We start from the raw sequence: 20,102 nt of genomic DNA, 5'->3' as shown, positions 1-20,102 counted from the left end.
AGCTCCGCCTCAACCATGATGAAGCAATTCTTTATGTGGAGGGTGTTAGAACACTGAAACAGCTGCCCAGGGAGGGTGTGGAGTTTCTTCTTTGGAGACATTCAAAAAAAGTAGGAACCCACCTGGTTGTGTTTCTGTGTCACCTGTTACAGGTGATCCTGCCTTAGCAAGAAGGTTGGACTGGGTGATCTCCAGAGGCCCCTTCCAATCCCAAACTGTTCTGGGATTCTGGGGTTCTGGGATTCTGGGATTCTGGGATTCAGAGATTCTGAGATTCTCTGCTGACCCTCCAGGGTGATGGACTCAGTGTGACCCCCCACGGACCTGCAGGCCCCTGTATATGGCCCAGACAGCCTTGCAGCCCTCCATGGGGTTGTCTTCCTTTGTCAGGAGCACAGCTGCAGAGCCAAGGCTGATTCCCACCCCATGTTTCCAGAGGGGTCAGCAGCCACGTGCATCCTGGAGCAGTTCCCCCCCCCTCACACATCATCATGTCCTCAGCCACCCTCTTGTTGTCCTTGTGTCCTGTGGCTGGTAAAGGTCCTCTGCCATGACCTCAGCTCAGATCTACCCCGTGGAGCTTTTCCTCCTGTAAACACCATCACCAGCGTGGGGTGACCTTTAGCTTGTGCATCACTCCCTGCAGATGTTGGCTCATGTTTGTCCTGCTCAGTGGGGGCAGCTGAAGTGTAAACAATGTGAGGTCATCCCAGCCTCGAGCTGGCTGAGAGCAAGTGTCATTTTCCCCCCTGCTGCCTCTTACAACACAAAGATGACGCCATGCAATTACCCACAGAGGTGTACATGGTGGTTTTTGAGGGCCTTGTGTTTGCAACAGCTTAAAAAAATACACTGAAAACACCGCAGAGGAGCCAACATTACACATCCACTATGGGAAGTCTCTGTAGAAACAAATCCTGCTTCTTATACAACATTTATCTCCCAGGACAGAGTTTCAGCCTCTCAATTGAACATGCTGAGGCAAAGTGAGAAAGTCACTTCCTCAGAGCCACCCACAAGTCCCTGACCAGGTCTTAATTCGTTAGACCACGCTGCTATGGTCGAGTAGGTTCATAGAGGGATGGAGCTGGCTGGAACAAGATGTGTTTCACCAGTAAAAGGTCTTTTTTTAGTGACAGAAAGGAAAGATCATTGCAAAGCCAGTTTGTTGGGTTGTTTCCTGAAATTTGGTGGTTTGCATAGTGGAAGTACAATCCATTCACAGTCATTTTCACTGATTTTAATGACAGCTGTTAATAGCCTGTGGCATTTGCTGGGGTTTGTGTCTGAATTTGCTTTGTGTTTCTCACCTTCCTCATTGTTATTTTCATTGGCCAGGTTGCCTGGAAAGTGCAACTCCCACCCCCTCCCAGGTGATCATTTTTATAAGCAAAATAGAGCAAAGAATCCTTAGGGGGGGAGAAAACAGTCAGTTCTGACACAAAGACCTGATTAAAAAAAGAAATCCCATTAAAAGCATTTGCAAAAACCAGGCTGCTCCTGCGGTCCGGGGCGTGTAAAGCTGTTGGTCTCATGGATGGTGTGGATGTGGTGGAAGCCAGAGGCCCCTGAAAGAAAAATTTGGGAAGGGCCTCAAGCCCCATGGAGCATCTGTCATGGGTCCGGCCAGCAGCTCGCGCGTCCTCGGAGCGCGTCCCCAGGAGCAGCAGCGTGGGAAGCAGGCAAGTCAGGAACATCCCACCCCCATCCACGTTCCCCTAAGGGTTTTTCTCTGTCTTCATCCACCCTCTCATCCCTCCTTGTCCTATTTTCTCTCCCCACAATCTGTGGGTTAAAGAGATGATGGAGGCACTTCCCAGCTCCTGCTGGATCCGGCACCGAGGGATGTTTGCAGGGATGTTGTTCCCTCTGTCTGCTGCAAAAGAGGGGAGGACAAAGAAGTGCCAGGTGTGCACATCCTGGCACTCCCATCCCCCCCATTCTCCCGGGGCCTGGGGGGAAGAGAGGATTCGTGTGTGGGGAAGGCCGACAGGAGCTGGACACGGCTGTGATGAGTAGGGAAGTGCTCTGGCACCCATTGCTATTCCTGACACTCAGCTGGAGGTGTTCAGGTGGGGAATTGGAGATGTTCATCTCATGATGGAGAAGAACATCCTTCCCTATAGCCTTTTGCCTCTGCTGAGTGTGGTGGGAGGGAGCATGATTCCCTCTGAGACCTGATCCAAGGGGGTTAATTCCTGAGCACCTGTCTGCCACCAGGTTCATTTCTTCTCCTGGTCCTATAAAATGTTTTCCTCTTCCTAGGAAAAGTCATCCTCTGGGATGTAGGGCCTCCAGGAAGGGCCTTTCCCTGGGCAGAAGTTTGGGTGTCCACACACAGAGATGTGGAGCCCATCCATCTCCTCATGTTCTCTGGGCTGGGAGGGCCAGGCCCACATCCCTACAGAGTCCTGTGATGTGTCCTCCAAGTGCTGTGGAATGGAGCATCAGGGATTCTGGCCAAGGGACCATGGCCTGTGTCCACTTCCTATCTGATATCCAAACATAGGGTTTGGATGTCAGATAGGCCTGCAGAGGGGATTTCTCCCTGCTGTGCCCCTGCTCACCCAGGACCCTCCACAATCTGGCTCACACCAACACTGGGCAGAGAGAGGTTTGAGTTGAAATTTGGGTTGAAATTCCAGGCTCTGCAGGAAGTGCTGTTGGACAGTGCAGTTTTGTCATCAAACCTGCCCCACCTGAAGAACCCCAGAGTGGCTGCAGCTACCCAGAGGGATGTGCCTCATCCTCCAGGACCCATCCTCCTTTTTGCCCACTCCCACTGCCCCTGAGTCCTACAGAGACATCCCCAGCAGCCATCCCACCTTCCTGCCTGGGCTGAGCTCATGAGGGAAGCACAAAGGGAGGTGGGGTAAGCAGTCTGCCCTCCTGCTTTTCCCCTCTCCAAGACCCTGATCCCTGGCTCTGTTTCCTGGCCCACAGCCTCCTGCAGCACAGCCGAGCATCCGTCGGCTTCCAGCAGGATGCAAAGCTCAATGTAAGCAGCCATTTTTCCTCCAGACAGATGTTTTGATTAGGGAATGACCACTCTGGCAACAGGAGGCTGTTTTTTTCTTCTTCTGGAATGAGCAAGAAGCTTTTATTATCTTCTTCTCTTTATTTTTTTAATTCCCTGTCAAAAGACTTTCTGTGTCTGCTTAAGCTCAAAGTTCTGGAAATCTGTGCTCTCCCACAGCCCCCCAGCCTCACACAGTCTTCTCCCAGAGACTGTCCCAGCTCTTCAGAAAGGCCTGGAACAGATGGATTTTCTGCTTGTTTCGCTTTCCCGGTCCAGGTTCACCTGCAAATCATGGCCTAAGAAAAATGGTAGATTTTGTGCAGATATAAATTGTAATAGAAATGGAAAGCTGGCTTGGATTGTAGACTCTAAAATAAGCCAGTGGGCTCCAGTCTCTTTCCTGAATGTGTACCCCTCACTTAGGGATAAATCACAGGGCCACAGAGCTCCTGGATTTGTTCATCTGCCCTGGGCTGCCAGGGAACAGATATTTCCAAGGCAATTTGACCACACTATCTGTGCTCAAGTCTGAGGCCTGGACAGAATTCAGGCCAGGGAGATGGGATGCACTGGAGTGGGGAAGGAGGAGGAAGGGGCCATGAGAAGGAGGCAGCTGCAGCTGCTTTGGGGTTCTTTAGGTGTGTGAGATTTTATGATGGATCAGCACCAACATCAGCACCTCACCTCAGTGGGAGAGCCCGGCTGCTCCTGGGGGTTCCTTACCTTCTCTTCAAGGACCTTTGAGATGGACCAGAGTGTTTGACAGAGTCCTCATTGCACAAATAAAACCTGGCATCCATAAAAGATCAGGACAGGAATGGGTTCTGAACACTGTCAATAGGACGTTCCCAGTTCTTCAGTGAGAATGCAACATGGAAACCCCACATCTGCTTCACTCCCCAGCAAGAACCAGAATGCTTCTTGCTCTGGGCTCTCCAGCTCTTCACGGGGGCTTCCTGCCATGCTGGAATTGTAGAATCACAGGATGGTTTTGTTTGAATTGGGAAGGACCTTAAAGCCATGGGAAGGGACACCTTCCACTACCCCAGGCTGCTCCAAGACCCATTCTCCCTGGCCTTGAACACCTCCAGGGATGGGCCAGCCAGATTTTGGCCATCACATCACAGAGGATGGCTGTAGCCTCCACCTTCTGCCTCTGAGAAACACCTTGCTCATGGTTTCAGTGCTCGTTATAGCACAGCACGTTGGTTCAGAGCTGCCTTCTTACCTCCTCTTAGCAACGAACCTGCAAATTATTTCAAAATATGAGCTAAAAAGGACTTGACTGAAACACAGCAGAAGTAGAAAATGGTCACGGTAAAAACTGCTTCAGTAGCAAATCTTCTTTCTTATTTAAGGAGCTGATCCATCAAGATCTTCAGTAATTCTTCAATTTTGTGTCTTGCAAAGCAATCCGAGGGTGCCAGGTCAGGAAATGTTCTGAAGAGCTATTTTATTGAGGGAAAAGAGAATTGAATGCATCTGTGATGTGCTAAGAACTTTTTTTTACTGAACTTTTTCACTCCTCGCTGATGCAAAAATGCAAATCTGGAATACTTAAATTATTGCATCTGAAGTGAATTGATTTCAGCAATTCTTTCAGGAGAGGGGAGGACTTGCAAACAGAAATCCAGCCTTTAAAACCCTTCATAATAGGCTAGATCTGCATTTTCAAAGTAAGTTTTTTAGGGTTTTTGAACCAATTTCCTTTTTAAAATGCGTTCTTTAAAAAATAGACTTCGTAAGTTTTAAAATGAATTAAAATATTGATCTTGCTGAACTGTTAAAACACTTTGTTGCACCCACCACAGAATCTGGATGGAAAGGGGGCTCATTTTGTGATTTCAGTAGGCTTAAGGGGTTTTTTGGAGCTGCCCTCAGAGTGAAACTCTACTGGCTTACTTGGGTATTAACCTCTTTTTCCATGGCAGTTTCATGGGGCTGAGGCAAATGGTGAGCCAAGACTTCTGCTTTTCTGCTCAATTTGGTCTTTTTTCCTTTCCTACACCCGCCCATGCAATCCCAAGGCTGCCTGTCAGTGCCCTCCACATCCCTCTTGCAGAAGGCGTTGGATTCTCATCAGAAATTACTTTAGATCTCTTCTGCCCTGGCAGAGGAAAGCAGCAAAAGGCAGTAGGTGGTGCAGGGCAGCTCACTGTAAAAATGAGATGGGCAAAGATTTGAAGTGACAGAACCTGAGGCAATGGTGTGAAGGTGAGTCCAGGGAGGTTTAGGTTGGATATTAAGGAAAGTTCTTCCCCCAGAGGGTGGTCAGGCACTGAAACAGCTCCCCAGGGAATGTTCATAGCCCTAAGGCTGCCAGAGCTCCAGGAGCATTTGGACAATGCTCTCAGGGATGCACAGGGTGGGATTGTTGGGATGTCTTGGGTAGGGCCAGGAGCTGGATCAATGATCCTTGTGGGTTCCTTCCAACTTAGGATATTCTGTGATTCCATGATCTTCAAAGAGCTCCCTTTAACTCATTGCTGCAGAAACACTTGAACCTGCACCCACCTCATTCTGTAGCCAAAATTCCACCTCAACTACCCCTGTGAAGGCTGCTAAAATTGCATTCTATTATGTGGGCACCCAGCTTGAACCCCAGTTTTAGAGGTTCTGCTCATACACCCAGTGTTCCTGCAACCTGCGTATCTGTCCCACCAATTCAGGTCTGGCTGCACCAGAGCCCATTGTCCTGGTGTCTATTGGCTTCTTCAGCTTGGCTCTTCCAGGAAAATCTAATGTTCTTTACTTATGACCTAGCAGCAGCTAAGCTGGACTCATTTGTAGAACAAATTGTAGAACATCCTGAGTTGTAAGGGGCCCATAAGGATCATCGAGCCCAGCTCCTGGATCTGCACAGGTCCACCCCAAGAATTCAATTATTTTGTTTCTGAAGCTGTTTTTTGCTAAATGTTTTTATGCATATAGAATCATAAAATCCTGAAATGGTTTGGGTGGCAAGGGACTTAAAGACCATCCCATTCCACTGCCTGCCATGGGCAGGGACACCTTCCACTATCCCAGGTTGCTCCAAGCCCCATCCAGCCTGGCCTTGGACACTTTCAGGGATTCAGGGTCAGCCACAGCTTCTCTGGGCACCCTGTGCCAGGGCCTCCCCACCCTCACAGGGAAGAATTTCTTCCATATATCAGAACTAAATTTCCCCTCTTTCAGTTTAAACCTGTTACTCCTTGTCTTATCACTTCATTCCCTGATATGGAAAAAGCTTTGTGTTGCCTTAAAACTCTTTTGTTCCACTTGTTCTGCTTTGATTTTTGGACTTTAATAAGAACTTGTTATGGAGGCCTGAAGAAAAAAAATTCCCCCTGCTTAGTTATTAAATAAAACCAACATTTTTAGATGAGAAATACTATAAATTCACAAAAGGAAAATTCTATGATTTTCTGAGTTATTGTGCTCTCCCCAGCACTCCTTTCCACTGGAAAAAAAGTAAAAACAGGGTGGGAGAACTACTCCAAGTGGCTTTTCTCATTTGTTTTTCCTTGTGAAGACAATTTCTAAAAGCATTAATCAGAAGCGAAACGCGTTGTCATGATGCTCACTCAACTCAGCCGCCTTTATTTTTGAAAATAAAATTACTTTTCACCAATCCAAGGTCCCACCAGCTGTGAAATGCGAACCAGTAACTTGCTGTACCCAGCAATATTTGCCTGCTATTTTGGGTTTTGTAAAACACATTTTGGGACTATTTCGGGTTTTGTAAAACGCTGCTGGCCCAAAGGCCGGTGGCGTTGGCTGCCTAAGGTGTTGCTGGCAACTGGGAGAGTGGGACTGGTGGATTTTGTAGGGACTGCGAATCCCCAGAGCTGTTCAAACCCCTTCTGTGTGTGGGAGGGAGCGAGTGACCTTTGTGGGAGGCTTGACTCGAGGTGGGCTGTGTTGTTCCCCTCTCTGAGCTGCTTTTGCATGGCTGTGTCTCCGACACGTGCGCGGGGACAGAGCTGAGCCTGTGCAAGGCTGCAGAGAGGTGTTTCCAGTCTCAGCAGGGTGCAGAACGGGCTGCAATGTCCCCATGGGGGTGCACAGGTGATTCCCACTCCTCTCAAACCCTGCCAGAGGAGCTGGGATGGCCCCAAGCCCCTGGTTGGACTTGCTGAGGTTGATGTTCCTCCAGGCCTTTCCCATTCTGCCCCCCCAGTGCCACCAGAGTAGTAAAAAGAAGGTTCTACTTTCAGAGATTTAGTAAAAATCCAGTTATCTTCTTTTAGTAAAAAGAAGGTTCTACTTTTATTCTTCTTTCAACTACCAGAGTAGCAAAAAGAAGATTCTTGGCCCAGTGGGAGAAGTAGGACATGGTGATGGTGTGGATCATTATGATTCCATTTATAGAAAATACAATAAATGTTGCCAATGAATATCTAAATAATAGCTCCATCACCTATTGCAGTGGTTATAGTGTCACTAGGTCATAGTTTTTCCTTTGAGCCATGAGACCTTCTCACTTTCTAAACTGCTCAAAGAAATCTAAGTGCAGCTCACTCCACTTAGTCTCAGATTTGGCCAACAGTCTATCACTAAAACACTACCATTTAAGCAAGTTCAGCTGGAAATGTACAGATTTTCAGTCTTTGGCCCTGCAGAATTCACAATTGCAAAGCTCCTATGGAGCTACTTTAGGATTTATCTCTGTATTTGACCAGAACTGAATGCTTTTACTCACCCACCCAAAAGTTCCCCATCTTTGGGCTGGATGTGCTGCAGGTGTCCCTGACAGGGTGAAGACCCATCTAGAAGTTGCCTTCCCTCTTGGAAGATCAATTTGTCCAGAGGGTCCAATCTCCAACAGTATTTTAAATCCTTCTGCAGGCCCCCAAACCACCTCAAACAAATTATTATTATTATTTATTATTATTATTATTATTATTATTGATGTATTTCATTTATTATGTGAGCACCTGGTGTTCCTATGATTGGGCAAATCACATTGCCTGACACAGAGCGGAAGGGGAGAGGGAGGATGTGTGTGGGAGGATATATTTGATGGCCAAAATATCTTTCGTTGCCATCTCACATTGAGAGCAACTGAAAACCCCAAAAGCAGCATCCATGATCCTGTAGATGGTCTGTCAACCCTCCCATAAGATCATCCTTGTGACACAGCTGGCAGTCAAAGCAAATTGCTGACTCGTGCTGCATCTCACATTCCCTAAATCTGCCAAAATTATGGCAGTTGCATGAATTATCCCTCATTTGGGAGCAGAGTATATCAGAGACCCCAGGATTTTCCAGTGAGACTGTAACAAGAACAAATCAATGCCAAACATGTAGGTGGATTTTCTGTCTTTCGCAGTTTTTAATGAGCAATAGCTGAAACTTATCCATTGTCCAGCCTTGACTTTAAATGATGCCTTTCTCTTTCCTGCTGCTGGAAGAAAAAAGAAAAAAAAAAAAAAAAAGAAAAAAAAAGAAAATTCAAGCCACTCTCATGACAAAAAATCCATGATCCAGAATCTGAAATCCTGGCACAAAGTTGTGAGTGGAAAAGCAGGAAAAGTTCCCCTAATAAATCATGTGCCATTGCACTACCATACCTGCTAAGCAGAGCAAGCTCTGGGTACAACCTGGAGGCTGCCAAATGAAAATGAAATTGCTGCAGGAACTGCTCTGGTTGATTTTTAATAGGTGAAACTCCCCCTCCAACTGTGCTGTCAGTGCCTGGAGCAGAGCTGAGGCCTGGGGACAGATGGATGGGCCATCTGTAAACGCAGGTCAAAGGAAATCTCAGAGATGAAAAAGTTTTGGATGGGGGAAAAGTGTGTATCAGGCTATCCTGACATATTTCACCAATTCCTTATATTTTGCATGCCTTATCAGTAATAATAAAAATAAAGCAGAAGGGAGAAGACATTTAAAAATTAAAATATTGTGGTGGCTCTATTAGAAACCTCATTTTCGAATTGCAGATTTTGAAATATTAGATCTGTGCTAGAAAGCAAAATAAAAAGTTTCTTTTATTGGAATATTTTTCCCTGTGAGTCTGGCTGGCTTGGAGCTTTTCTGAACACACTGGTTGGAATCTGACTACCAAGAGACAGTGCCAGACTGACATTTGGGGGTGTCCCTGGACCTGAGGTCCCTGATCCTCCATGATCACTGCAGATCTTAAGATATTTTGGCAGGAATAGGAGTCACTGTGTCTCTGCACAGCTTAGAGTATTCAGGGTTTAATTTTTGGGGGGTTTTGGGCATGTAGCCCACACCTTCCAAAGCCTTTGGTTCAAGGCAGGAGTGGGGCAGACTTTGGCACTGGATGTTGCACTTCAGCAATGCTTGGCTTCATCTGCTCCTTCATTTTTGAGGCTCCAAGAAGAGTTTGGCCATTTTGGCTACCCAGACCCATTATTATCCTTGAATTCCAGACTGGAGCTGAAATTACATTTCTAGGATTAAAGTCAAACAGTCCCTAAGCCCATGTTTGGAAACCTTAATGCAGACCAGATGATGATCCATGGAAAGGGTTTGATTCATTTGTGTCTAGTGATCCTTGGGTTGTCCAGGAGGTCTGAGACATCTATAGGGTATAGGGAAACCTAATCCATGATTTCTGGGAGAGCCACACCTTGTGAGGACCCAGAGCACATCAAAAAGCACCAGAGTGCTGCAGATGGATGAGGCAAACCCTCAGCTTGTCTTTACAGGCAGGATGGATGCAGGCTGCACCACATTCCTTGAACTTCTTACAGTATTCCAAAGGGCCAGCGAGGTCCTGTGGCTTCCCGGACAAACCCAAGTGTGAGCCTGAGCTGCTGAAACGTGAGGAGCAGCGGGGCTGGCTCCGTGCACGGCGCGGCCACATCCGCATGCTGACCCTGCTGCGTGGGAGGGACAGGAGCTGCAGAAAGCCCTGAGCTGCCTGAGGTGACTCCATCTCAGGCCAGGGACTGTGTGACCCTCCTGGTGCAGCTGAACAGCCCAGCTCAGGGCTGTTGATAAATCCATCTTCATCCCTCTGGCATCACCCAGCTCTGTTCGATATCATATGGAAATCTCTGAGTTGGAGAGGGCACATGTCCAAAGCAGTCACTTGAGCCTCTTTTTCTTGTGTTTCTGGTGGCTTGTAGTGTCTGTTTGAACCTCATTTGCAAAGTGTGAAACACCAGAGTCATGTGGGAACAGAAACCATGGGGTTCACAAGGTCCAAGGCAGCAGAGGACTGTAGACAGGATGGTTTTCAGCTCCTCTCTTCGCTGTCCCATTGTCCTGCATTCTGATCTTCTCCAGCTTGTTCTAAATGAATGGAAAGACTTTGTCCGTCAATGCCTGTACCTTTCCCCAAAAGCAGTCTCATTAAAACCAATTTCTGCTCTTCCTTCCAGGATGGGGTTGTTTGGCAGCAAAAATCAGCTGATGTCCAATGAGAAACACACTGCTGGAGGCAACCCAAAAACCAAGGGCAAACCTCCTCCTGCCCCACCCAAGGTAAGCCTGCAGCTTTGTGTCCTTTTGGGATCCCCCCACAGCTCTGTTGGGATCTGGGGTGGTGCAGGCAATATTTAGAATCACAGAATTATTTGGGTTGGAAAGAACCTGAAAGCCCATCCAGTTCCATGGGCAGGGGCACCTTCCACTATCCCAGGTTGCTCCAAGCCCCATCCAGCCTGGCCTTGGACACTTCCAGGGATCCAGGGGCACCCACAGCTTCTCTGGGAAACCTGGTCCTCCCAGCTGATCCCTTTTGGACAGGGGTGGGAAGGGCTCTGAGGAACCCCTGTATATTTCAAACCCCTAAAATCCTGTGTATTGAAATATCTTCTCATCAGCACTTTGAAACCCAAGCTGATGTTGCTGACTTGCAAGATGGGTCAGATTCAGGCTAAGATTCAGAGTTGCAAACCACAATGGAAACTTCACCACTGTGAGTCCTCAGCGGGCTCAGAGAGGAGGGTCTGCAGCCAGTCTGTGTTGGGTTGAGTTGAAAATCAGAAATGCTGGTCATCTGCTGCTCCCTTTGCATTCCCTCAGCCTCTGCTGGCATGGACACAGGGCAGGAAGGAGCTGGGGAAGGATTTAGGAGACCTCAAATGACAAACTTGTTTAAACTTTATAAGTCACTTTGCCTCTGTTGCTGTCCAAAGCACATGAAGCTGTTCTGTCTTTCCTTACCCCTGCCAGCACTGCAGCCAGCACAAGAGAAACTCGAGGTGCAGCTCTCATGTGAAGACCATCTCGAGCCCTGGGAGAGGGGAGGAATTGCAAATCATTGCTTTTTATGACAGCTGGAGATGTTTTTTCACTCCTTTACTTTCATTTCTGAGTTGTCCCACGGCTATTCAGTCCGGTTTTCATGACAGCAGATGTCAGATTGACCAAGAAGATGCTATTTTCCTAAATTTCATTCTCTCCAGCTCACTGGAGAGGAGCCACTATGAGTATAAATACAGTATCACTGGCCACCTTCTGCCATTCGTTATTTTTTGCCACAGGCACTCAGCTCTCACATGTCAGGGGATATCCAAATTTCTTACACTTAAATGAGAAATGGCAGCAGATGAGCAGCTCTCCCACCCCACACTGCTGCTGAGCTGGGGTGAAAGGATGGTGCAGGCAGAAAACACGAGGTGTTTTTTAGTTCTATTGTCTGTATTTCACCACTTTTGCACGTGGTGAAATACAGACAACAGAACTAAAATAAAAATACCCAGTGTGGTCAAACACCCACCATGGGCACTGTGAGATGGGTGAAGGCCAATTTCAAGCAGTTATCCCCCAAAACAAGGTGGTTTCATCCCAGGTCACTTGGAATTATCTATGGACAATTTGCCAGTTCCAGCAGCAGGGCCAAACCAAACCAGGAGCAAAGTAAGCATTTTAAAATTGTGCCCAGATGAGCTGCAGCAACTTGTTGCTATTTAATTTCACAGTCTGCAATTTGCTCCTGAGGGATAGTGGAGGGGCAGCTGCAATCTCTGCTCTCTGTGATCAGTGACAGGACCTAAGGGAACAGCTGGAGCTGTGTCAGAGGAGATTTAGTCCCAGTTGGGATTTGGGACTAATTCCCAAATTGGGAATTTTTCCCAGTTTGGATATTGGGAAAAGGTTCTTCCCCAGAGGGTGCTGGGCACTGAGCAGGCTCCCCAGGGAATCTCCCAAGGCTGCCAGAACTCCAGGAGCATTTGGACAATGTTCCAAGGCACAGGATGGGATGGTTGGGGTGCTGGATCAATGATCCTTGTGGGCCCCTTCCATCTCAGGAATCATAGAATTATTGGATCATAGAATATCCTGAGTGGATATCCACAAGGACCATTGAATATTCCATGATTTCTACAGTTCTCTGATTAATTAGCTGTTGCAGTCACTGCCTCTGTTTTTTTAATGTAGTCTTGAGCAAAGGATATCATACACCCATGATGCTTGGGACATTTATGGCAGACAGTATCTCTGGTTTTCTGCTTCAAACAACTCTGCAATTGCCATTTCTCAATTGCACCATTCATCTCACCCCTCACTGATCCTAAATCTGGCATCAGCGGACAGGGGCTGGATGGAGCAGGCTCCAAGTGAGGGGGCAGCAGATTTCTGCTTTAACTCCGAGGGAAGCCAAGGCTTATTGCAGCTTTTCTGTGAAGACAGCTGTGAACACCTCATGGCAAAATGTGCTAAAGCCATCACAGCTGTGGAGCCAGGCACAGGGGCTGCAGTGGTCTCTGGACCAGACTCCCACTCGTCTGTAAAGCTGAAATCAGTTCTTCCTGAAACACAGCAAAGTGATAAATATCTCCTTTTTCCTTTCTATTTCTATCACAGGGGAGACAAGTTATCAACAGCCCTCATCTAAACCAAGCCTCTGCACAAGGTAAGGCTCTGTTTTCTTTGCCTCCCCGTGGGGTTTTGCAGGGTGGTGGTCCCCAAATGTCAGGGTTTGAGGATAAGCCATCACATCACAGGCGTGTGGTTTCTGTATTTGCAGCCGTGCCAGGCTGATTCTTTTTTATATCAGAGTGGCTCAGAAAACTCAGTTTACATCACCAAGTCCTTGCAGCTGCCAATTTTCCCTTCGCTCATCAAAGAAATCCAGGGGGAAGAGCACTCCCTCTCCTTTGGAAGCAGGTGATCTTTAAGGTCTCCTCCAATCCCGTGATTCCTTGATTGCTGGAGAAAAGGCAGATCTGAGCCTGGAGCTGTGTGAGATTCCTCTGCCCTGTCTGCAGTGTGACAAGTCATGGATGCTTTATCCAGCCAGCTGAACATTTCAGAGGAAATAGGAGGCATCAGAGAGCCCAGAGAGGCTACAAAGAGAAGGAGAAGAAAGGGAAGAGGATAAAATAAGGATACACAGAGCCCCTGCCTGGAGATGGGCTGTTGGCTTCATCCACCTCTGCAATTATCTGTAGGTCACAGATGGTGTTTGGAGATTATTGCCTTTTAGCAGGGAGCCCTCAGCCCCCTCTGCCCGGCCTTCAGCAGCAGCTCATGTGTGTTTTTGTCAAAGAAATTCTGCAGATTAAGGACAGAGGGAGAGATAATTAGAAGAGGGGGAGAAATAGAGGAAGCTTGGAAGGGGGGGGAAATGGAGAAAAATTAGAAGAGGGCAGTTAGCAAAACATGAAAGTTCTACATGTGGATGAAAGGGTAGGATTAGGGGAGATGGTGTGAGGGAAGAGAAAAGGGGGATGGTGAATAAATGGGATGGATGGAATGACAGTGTTAGGTCTTCTTAGGTCTTATGGATGGTGATGGAGGGTCCCTACCATGGGCCAAGCACAGGAACTCCTGCAACATCAAAATATCCTTCAAATTTGTCTTTTGTTATGGATATCAAATCTGTGGGAGGTGAATACCTTCAACCACGTGATCTGGGGCGTGTTTTCATGGAAATGCCATTTTTCCAGACACTGTTTTCCTTTGCAGAATTGTTTTCATGGCACGTTTCCAAGTGGCTGTGCTCTCCCACCTCCCCAGCTGAGCAGGGACTGAGTTTGTCACAGAATTTTTATCACAGAGTTTTTTTCACAGGGTTTTTATCACAGGATTTTTATCACAAGGTTTTTTCCACTCTGGTCAGAGTCAGAGCAGAAATTGTGATCAAGGAGGCGGATTTTACTTCTCCTTCATGCCCAAAGGCAGAAGTTGAAAGATGCTAGAAAATGGATTAAGTACAATATTAGCCATTTTCAGCTCTCAAAACTAATTTTGCTCATTAGATTCAGTTCCAGTTCTGGAAGAATATTCACACTGACAGTCTGGAAAACTTCCTATTTTTCTCTGCCAGTGTTTGAGTTTCCTGAAATGATGCTACATCTGACTGTGGCCTGTGTGGCAAAACAGGCTGATAAGAACCAAGCAAGATATTTGAGATACCGGAGATCTTCTCCTAAGTGACAGGAATTCAAGTGAATCAAAAGAGAAAGTTCAAAATCCAGGCAATCACATCATATAAAAAAAATAAATTCAGAGACATGAATTAAATCCTGTGGGAGCACTTTAAATTAAATCAGGGAAAATTATTGGCTATGGAAGTGTGGCACATAATGTAAAATCAGTCCTTTCTTTTCCTTTTTTTTTTAATTTTTGTGGGTTTTTTGGTTTTGCTCTCCTTGAGTTTTGAATGATTTTTCTTTGGTTTTTTTTTTTTTTTCTGATTTGGAGTTGTTGAAATTGTCTCACACTTTCCAGCTTTCACACCTCTGTCTGAAAAATCATTAATTTGTTTATTTAAAAAAAAAAAAAACCTAATTCCTCCTGACATTATTTATCCTCATGGAAATAACACAAAGGCAGGCAAGGTATGCAGAACTCTGGATTCAATGTGGTGCATGAGGCAGCACCAATCCTTTTTTCAATTTAGGTGATTCTCCCATGGTGTGAGTCTCCCATTCATTTTAACACCATTCCCTGAGCAATCACAAAGTTTTTAAGCCTGATTTTAAGTCTCTGTGGAGTCAAAATTTTAATTCTGAGTCCCCAAAGCCTCCAGCTCTGAAAGGTCCATGGTGGGCCCCAAATCTAAGAATCCCATGGTAGAGCTGCTGTTTGCTTGCATTGGATGGATAAGACATAGAAAATAGGTAGAATAACCCCTGCACTTGCCCTGCCAGCTGCTCACATCTGGATTTAAATCCCACTGTTGGAAACAGCTGGTGGGTTTGGGTGCTTGTCCTCAGGCATTTTAATAACCTGCAACAGCATGAGGAGTCGAAGTGTCTGCAAGGTCATTTCTTCCGGTGAGGAACCACCACTTCTTCCACCTCTCCACTTGCTTCTTGCTGACCAAAATATGAACAGGACTGAGTTCCAGGGTGTGGAAGGTTATCATTCTCTGGAACTTGAGGTCTTTTGTGGCATCTCAAAGTTAATGCCAAAATTCTTGGTTGTTTTTGTTGTTGTTACTTGAATGTCATTTTGCACTTGAAAGGAATTCTGTCAGAAATGTGAGTTTGGGCTGAAGTGAGAGAAGGAAGGGTTGTTTCTACTGAAAAAAGGGCTGAGTTTTCAGTGGGAAATTAAAAAACTTCTAATCAAAAATGTTTGCCTTGATGTGGAGCACATCTGAGGAGAAAAGGATGAGGGAACTGGGGGGCTCAGCCTGGAGAAAAGGAGACTCATGGGGACCTTCTGGCTCTGCACAACTCCCCGAAAACAAATTGTAGCCAGGTAGGGGTTGGGCTCATCTTCCTGGTAAAAAGAGAAAGGACAAGAGGAGATGGCTTTAAGTTGCACCAGGGGAGGGTAAAATTGGATATTAGGAAAAAATTTCACAAAAAATGTTACCAATCTTCAGATCAGGCTGCCTAGGCAATGGAATCACCATCCCTGGAGGGATTTAAATGCCACAAGAATGTGACACTTGGGGACATGGTTTAGGGGTTGCCTTGGCAGTGCTGCATTAAATGGTTGGACTTGATGACTTCAGAGATCTTTTCCAAGTTTAGGATTCAGTGATTCCATCCAGCCCACACCAGGCTGAAACAGAAAGCTGAGCTCATTCCCAGCAGCTTTAATCCATAGCTCGGTGCACCCAGCTGGCCAACGTGTCCTGCAAGTTGTCACTCACACCGTGACCATCCTAAAATCACTCTAAGCCAATGGATAATCCTCTGGGACCCCCTGGCACAATCTCAGCCCTGCTTTGGGGTTGGCAGTGCTGGGTTAAATGGTTGGACTTGATGACTTTAGAGATCTTTTCCCAGTTTAGGATTCAGTGATTCCAACCAGCCCATGCCAGGCTGAAACAGAAAAATGAGCTAATTTCCAGCAGCTTTAAATCATAGCTTAGTGCACCCAGCTGGCCAACATGTCCTGCAAGTTGTCACTCACACCATGACCATTCTAAAAGGGCTCTAAACCAATGGATAATCCTCTGGGACAGTCTCAGCTTTGGGGTTGCTTTGGCAGTGTTGGATTAAATGGTTGGACTTGATGACTTTAGAGATCTTTTCCCAGTTTAGGATTCAGTGATTCCAACCAGCCCACGCCAGGCTGAAGCTGACCCCATTTCCAGCAGCAGTAATCCATAGCTCAGTGTATACCCAGCTGGCCAAAGTGTCCTGCAAGTTGTCACTCACACCATAACCATCCCAAAATGGCGCTAAACCAATGGATGATCCTCTGGGACCCCCTGGCATAGTCTGAGCCCTGCTTTGTGGCCATGAGGTGGTTGCAAAGACCTTCCATTGAGGACAAGCCAGCAGTGGGTGGACTGGTTGAATCATTCCTCTTGAGCCACCAAACTGGCACTGAGCTTCTGCAAACCCTGCTGGTATCAGACTTTGCTGACAGCAGCTCTGAGCCAGGACGTGTTTGGCTCCCAATCAAAGTCCTGGGGCTGGCAGCTTTATCTGAGAGCTCCTCACAGCCCCAGCGAGCCTCTCATGGCCTGAGTGGATCAAACAGGTCCAAGGCAGTGTAATCCATGTGTTTCTCATGGGGTGATGGACTCAGGGACAGGAAGAGCCCCTTTCATCCTGAGATGGCAGCTCCTGCTAGCTCGGGCAGAGAGAGCTTTTCTTCTGGCTCATTTCAGTGTGCCTGTTGTGGGATAAGAGGTGATAAAATATTTTTTCAGCATACAAAACCCTTTTTGTCCTTGATGCATTCTGTCTTTTTAATTTCATTTATTTTCACTTATGTCAGTTGCTTCGAGATCAAAACTCCATTTTCATTTTCTGGAGTGCACAGCCACTCTGGGCTTGAATATATTTACACATTTGCTCCTATTTTTCTGAGCACGAGTGTGATCACTGCATTATTTTCCTTTCAAGAGGACCAGGAGGGTGTGTGTGTGTGTGGATGGCAGGCTGGTTGTGGACACCTCATGCCCCAAACCCTTTCATGTCTGAGCAGATGTGTGATAACAACTTTCTCAAGGAAGCAGACAGAGTTTGGGTGCATTGCTAATTCGAGCTGCCTCAAGGGGAAGCCCCCAACCGTGCCAGCTATTTTCAGACTTCAAAGCATTCTCCCTCGTGACTGATCATCCTTTTCCCATCCTGGGAGAGAGCCTCTGCTGGAACCTCTCATGGATCTCCGGTTTCCTTCTCAAAAGCCTGAAGGGAGCTGCTCAGGGCTCTGCTTTCCAAAGCTGCCTTTCCTCCCACGCTGACCCTTTCTCCTCCCTAACAAATTGCCATCGGAGCAGCAGCCAGCCTTGCTCAGACACAAACCCCAAGTCACCCCAGAGACACGGTTATCTCGCAGTGACAAAGGGCCAGTCTGGCTCTCTTGCTGGTGGCATTATTTGAAAAGGTCACTCAAAGACAGTGGCTTGACAGGCTGTTTTGAAAAATGCTAATAATAGGCTGTCCATTGGTCTCAGTGCATTAATTAGGCTGAGCACAAGCTGAAGCCTTCCTGCAGCACAGTTAAATGTTTTTATCTTTTTCTTTTTCTTTTTCTTTTTCTTTTTCTTTTTCTTTTTCTTTTTCTTTTTCTTTTTCTTTTTCTTTTTCTTTTTCTTTTTCTTTAAATTTTTCTTTAAATTTTTCTTTAAATTTTTCTTTTTCTTTTTCTTTAAATTTTTCTTTTTCTTTTTCTTTAAATTTTTCTTTAAATTTTTCTTTTTCTTTTTCTTAATTTTTCTTTAAATTTTTCTTTTTATCCTTCTTTAAATTTTTTTCTTTTTTCTTTTTCTATTTTTCTTTTTCTTTAAATTTTTCTTTTTCTTTTTTCTTTTTCTTTTTTATTTTTCTTTTTATTTTTCTCTAAATTTTTCTTTTTCTTTAAATTTCTCTCTTTTTCTTTAAATTTTTCTTTTTCTTTAAATTTTTGGTTTTGTTCAAATTTTTGTTTTTCATTAATCTTTTCCTTTTTCCTTTTCTTTTTCTTTTTTTTCTTAGATTTTTCTTAAATGTTTTCTCTAAATTTTTTTTCCTTTAAATTTTTCTTTTTCTTTAAAATGTTCTTTTTTCTTTTTCTTTAAATTTTTATTTAATTTTTTTTCTTCAATTTTTTTCTTCTTTAAATTTTTCTTTTTCTTTATTTTTTTTCTTTAATTTTTTTTGTTCTGTTTTTCTCCTCCTTCTCCTTCTCCTTCTCCTTCTCCTTCTCCTTCTCCTTCTCCTTCTCCTTCTCCTTCTCCTTCTCCTTCTCCTTCTCCTTCTCCTTCTCCTTCTCCTTCTCCTTCTCCTTCTCCTTCTCCTTCTCTTTCTCCTTCCCTTATTCTCCTTCTTTCCCTCCTTCTCCTTTCTTTTCATTTTTCACCACAGTGTTTTGGTTTGATTTCTGTGATCCTGCGCATGCGCTGATTCTTTTTATAAACTTTGATTTGCCCCAGAATAGCTGCTCTTTTCTGCTTCAGCAGCTGCGAGCGTGCAGAGCACAGGGGAAAGGCTGCAGCGCTTCCCCGAGAGCAGTCCCGGCACCTCCAGGGTATATGCAGACCAAGAGATTCAGCTCCAGCCCACAGGGATCAGCCTGGGCTGGGCCAGAGCACCCTGTGGACTCATAAAAATGAGAGAGAGGGATTTTTTATATGGGCAGAAGGTGACAGGACAAGGGGTAGCTTCTAAAAACTGTTTTAAACTGGCACAGCTCAGATTTGGGTTAGATGTGAGGAAGGAATTGCTCCCTGTGAGGGTGGTGAGGCCCTGGCACAGGGTGCCCAGAGAAGCTGTGGCTGCCACTGGATCCCTGGAAGTGTCCGAGGCCAGGCTGGACAGGGCTTGGAGTAATCTGGGACAGTGGAAGCTGTCCCTGCCCACGGCAGGAAATGGAACTGGATGAGCTTTAAGGTCCTTTTCAACACAAACCATTCTGTGATTCATTCACTGCAAGAAAAAGTGTTCAAAAGGGAGGGATGACAAGATACCAAAGCACAGGCCACAGACCATGAGCCCAAGGACTTTGTACTTTTTTAAATCAAAAAAAAACCCACATCATTTTGAGTCAAATTCCACAGCCACCATGGGAAATGTTGCAGTTTTCATTTAGCACTGCGGAAAACTCAGGCTGAACTCTGACAGGTTATTTATGACCCTTCCAATTCCACACAAACCCCTTTTTTTGTTGACACTCTGGGTTTTGTGGACTGGGGGGTTGTTCTGCAGTGTTTTAAAAATACATACACAGGAAATGCTTTGTTGAATCAGTGTTAATCCCTGAGCAGAGCTTGTGGTGAGCAGGAAAGCTGGGTTGGTGGAAAGGTTGGATTTGAGGGTGGGAGGATGACAGAGCCCCATGTTTAGGGGCTGAAATTCCCCACCATACACCCAGGTGTGCATCAAGCTACTCAAGGAACAGTCTGGATGCAAAGGAGTTAATTCTTCTTTCAGATCACTTGTTTGTGGTTGCACTGTACGATTTCCCTGCCTCAAGTGACCGTGACCTGGAGCTGGTCAAAGGGGAGAAACTCCAGGTCCTCTCCAAGTAAGTGACCCAGGAGGAAGTTCAAATATGAGCACGGGGAGGCTGGGAAAGGGGAGACCTTGGGGTCAGCCACCACTTTGCAGCTGACCAGAGCTGATCCTGTGCCTTGGCTGTGCTCCAGAGCGTGGCTGTGGGTACCCTCTTCTCTCTGCAGGGTGACATTTCTGTGGGTCACAGATACTCTGGGGCTGGGGACTGTCCCTGCCTGGGTGGTACTGGGACCCTCTTTGCTGTCACTGCCTGGGGGTGCAGAAGT

At 46.1% G+C, this 20,102-nt stretch overlaps 1 protein-coding gene across 1 annotated transcript in view; it reads left to right on the top strand.

The window, feature by feature from the left end:
* Positions 1–20,102, top strand: part of BLK (BLK proto-oncogene, Src family tyrosine kinase) — a 45,878-nt gene that overhangs the window by 7,761 nt on the left and 18,015 nt on the right. The window contains exons 2-4 of the mRNA XM_063153545.1: positions 10,360–10,462; positions 12,791–12,839; positions 19,753–19,846. Coding sequence (XP_063009615.1) covers positions 10,361–10,462; positions 12,791–12,839; positions 19,753–19,846 — 245 coding nt within the window. The 5' untranslated portion in view covers position 10,360. The remainder of the gene's footprint in view (positions 1–10,359; positions 10,463–12,790; positions 12,840–19,752; positions 19,847–20,102) is intronic.

This window comes from Melospiza melodia, chromosome 3 (assembly GCF_035770615.1).
Source record: "Melospiza melodia melodia isolate bMelMel2 chromosome 3, bMelMel2.pri, whole genome shotgun sequence".
Lineage (NCBI taxonomy): Eukaryota > Metazoa > Chordata > Aves > Passeriformes > Passerellidae > Melospiza > Melospiza melodia.
This window is presented reverse-complemented; position numbering and strand designations above follow the sequence as displayed.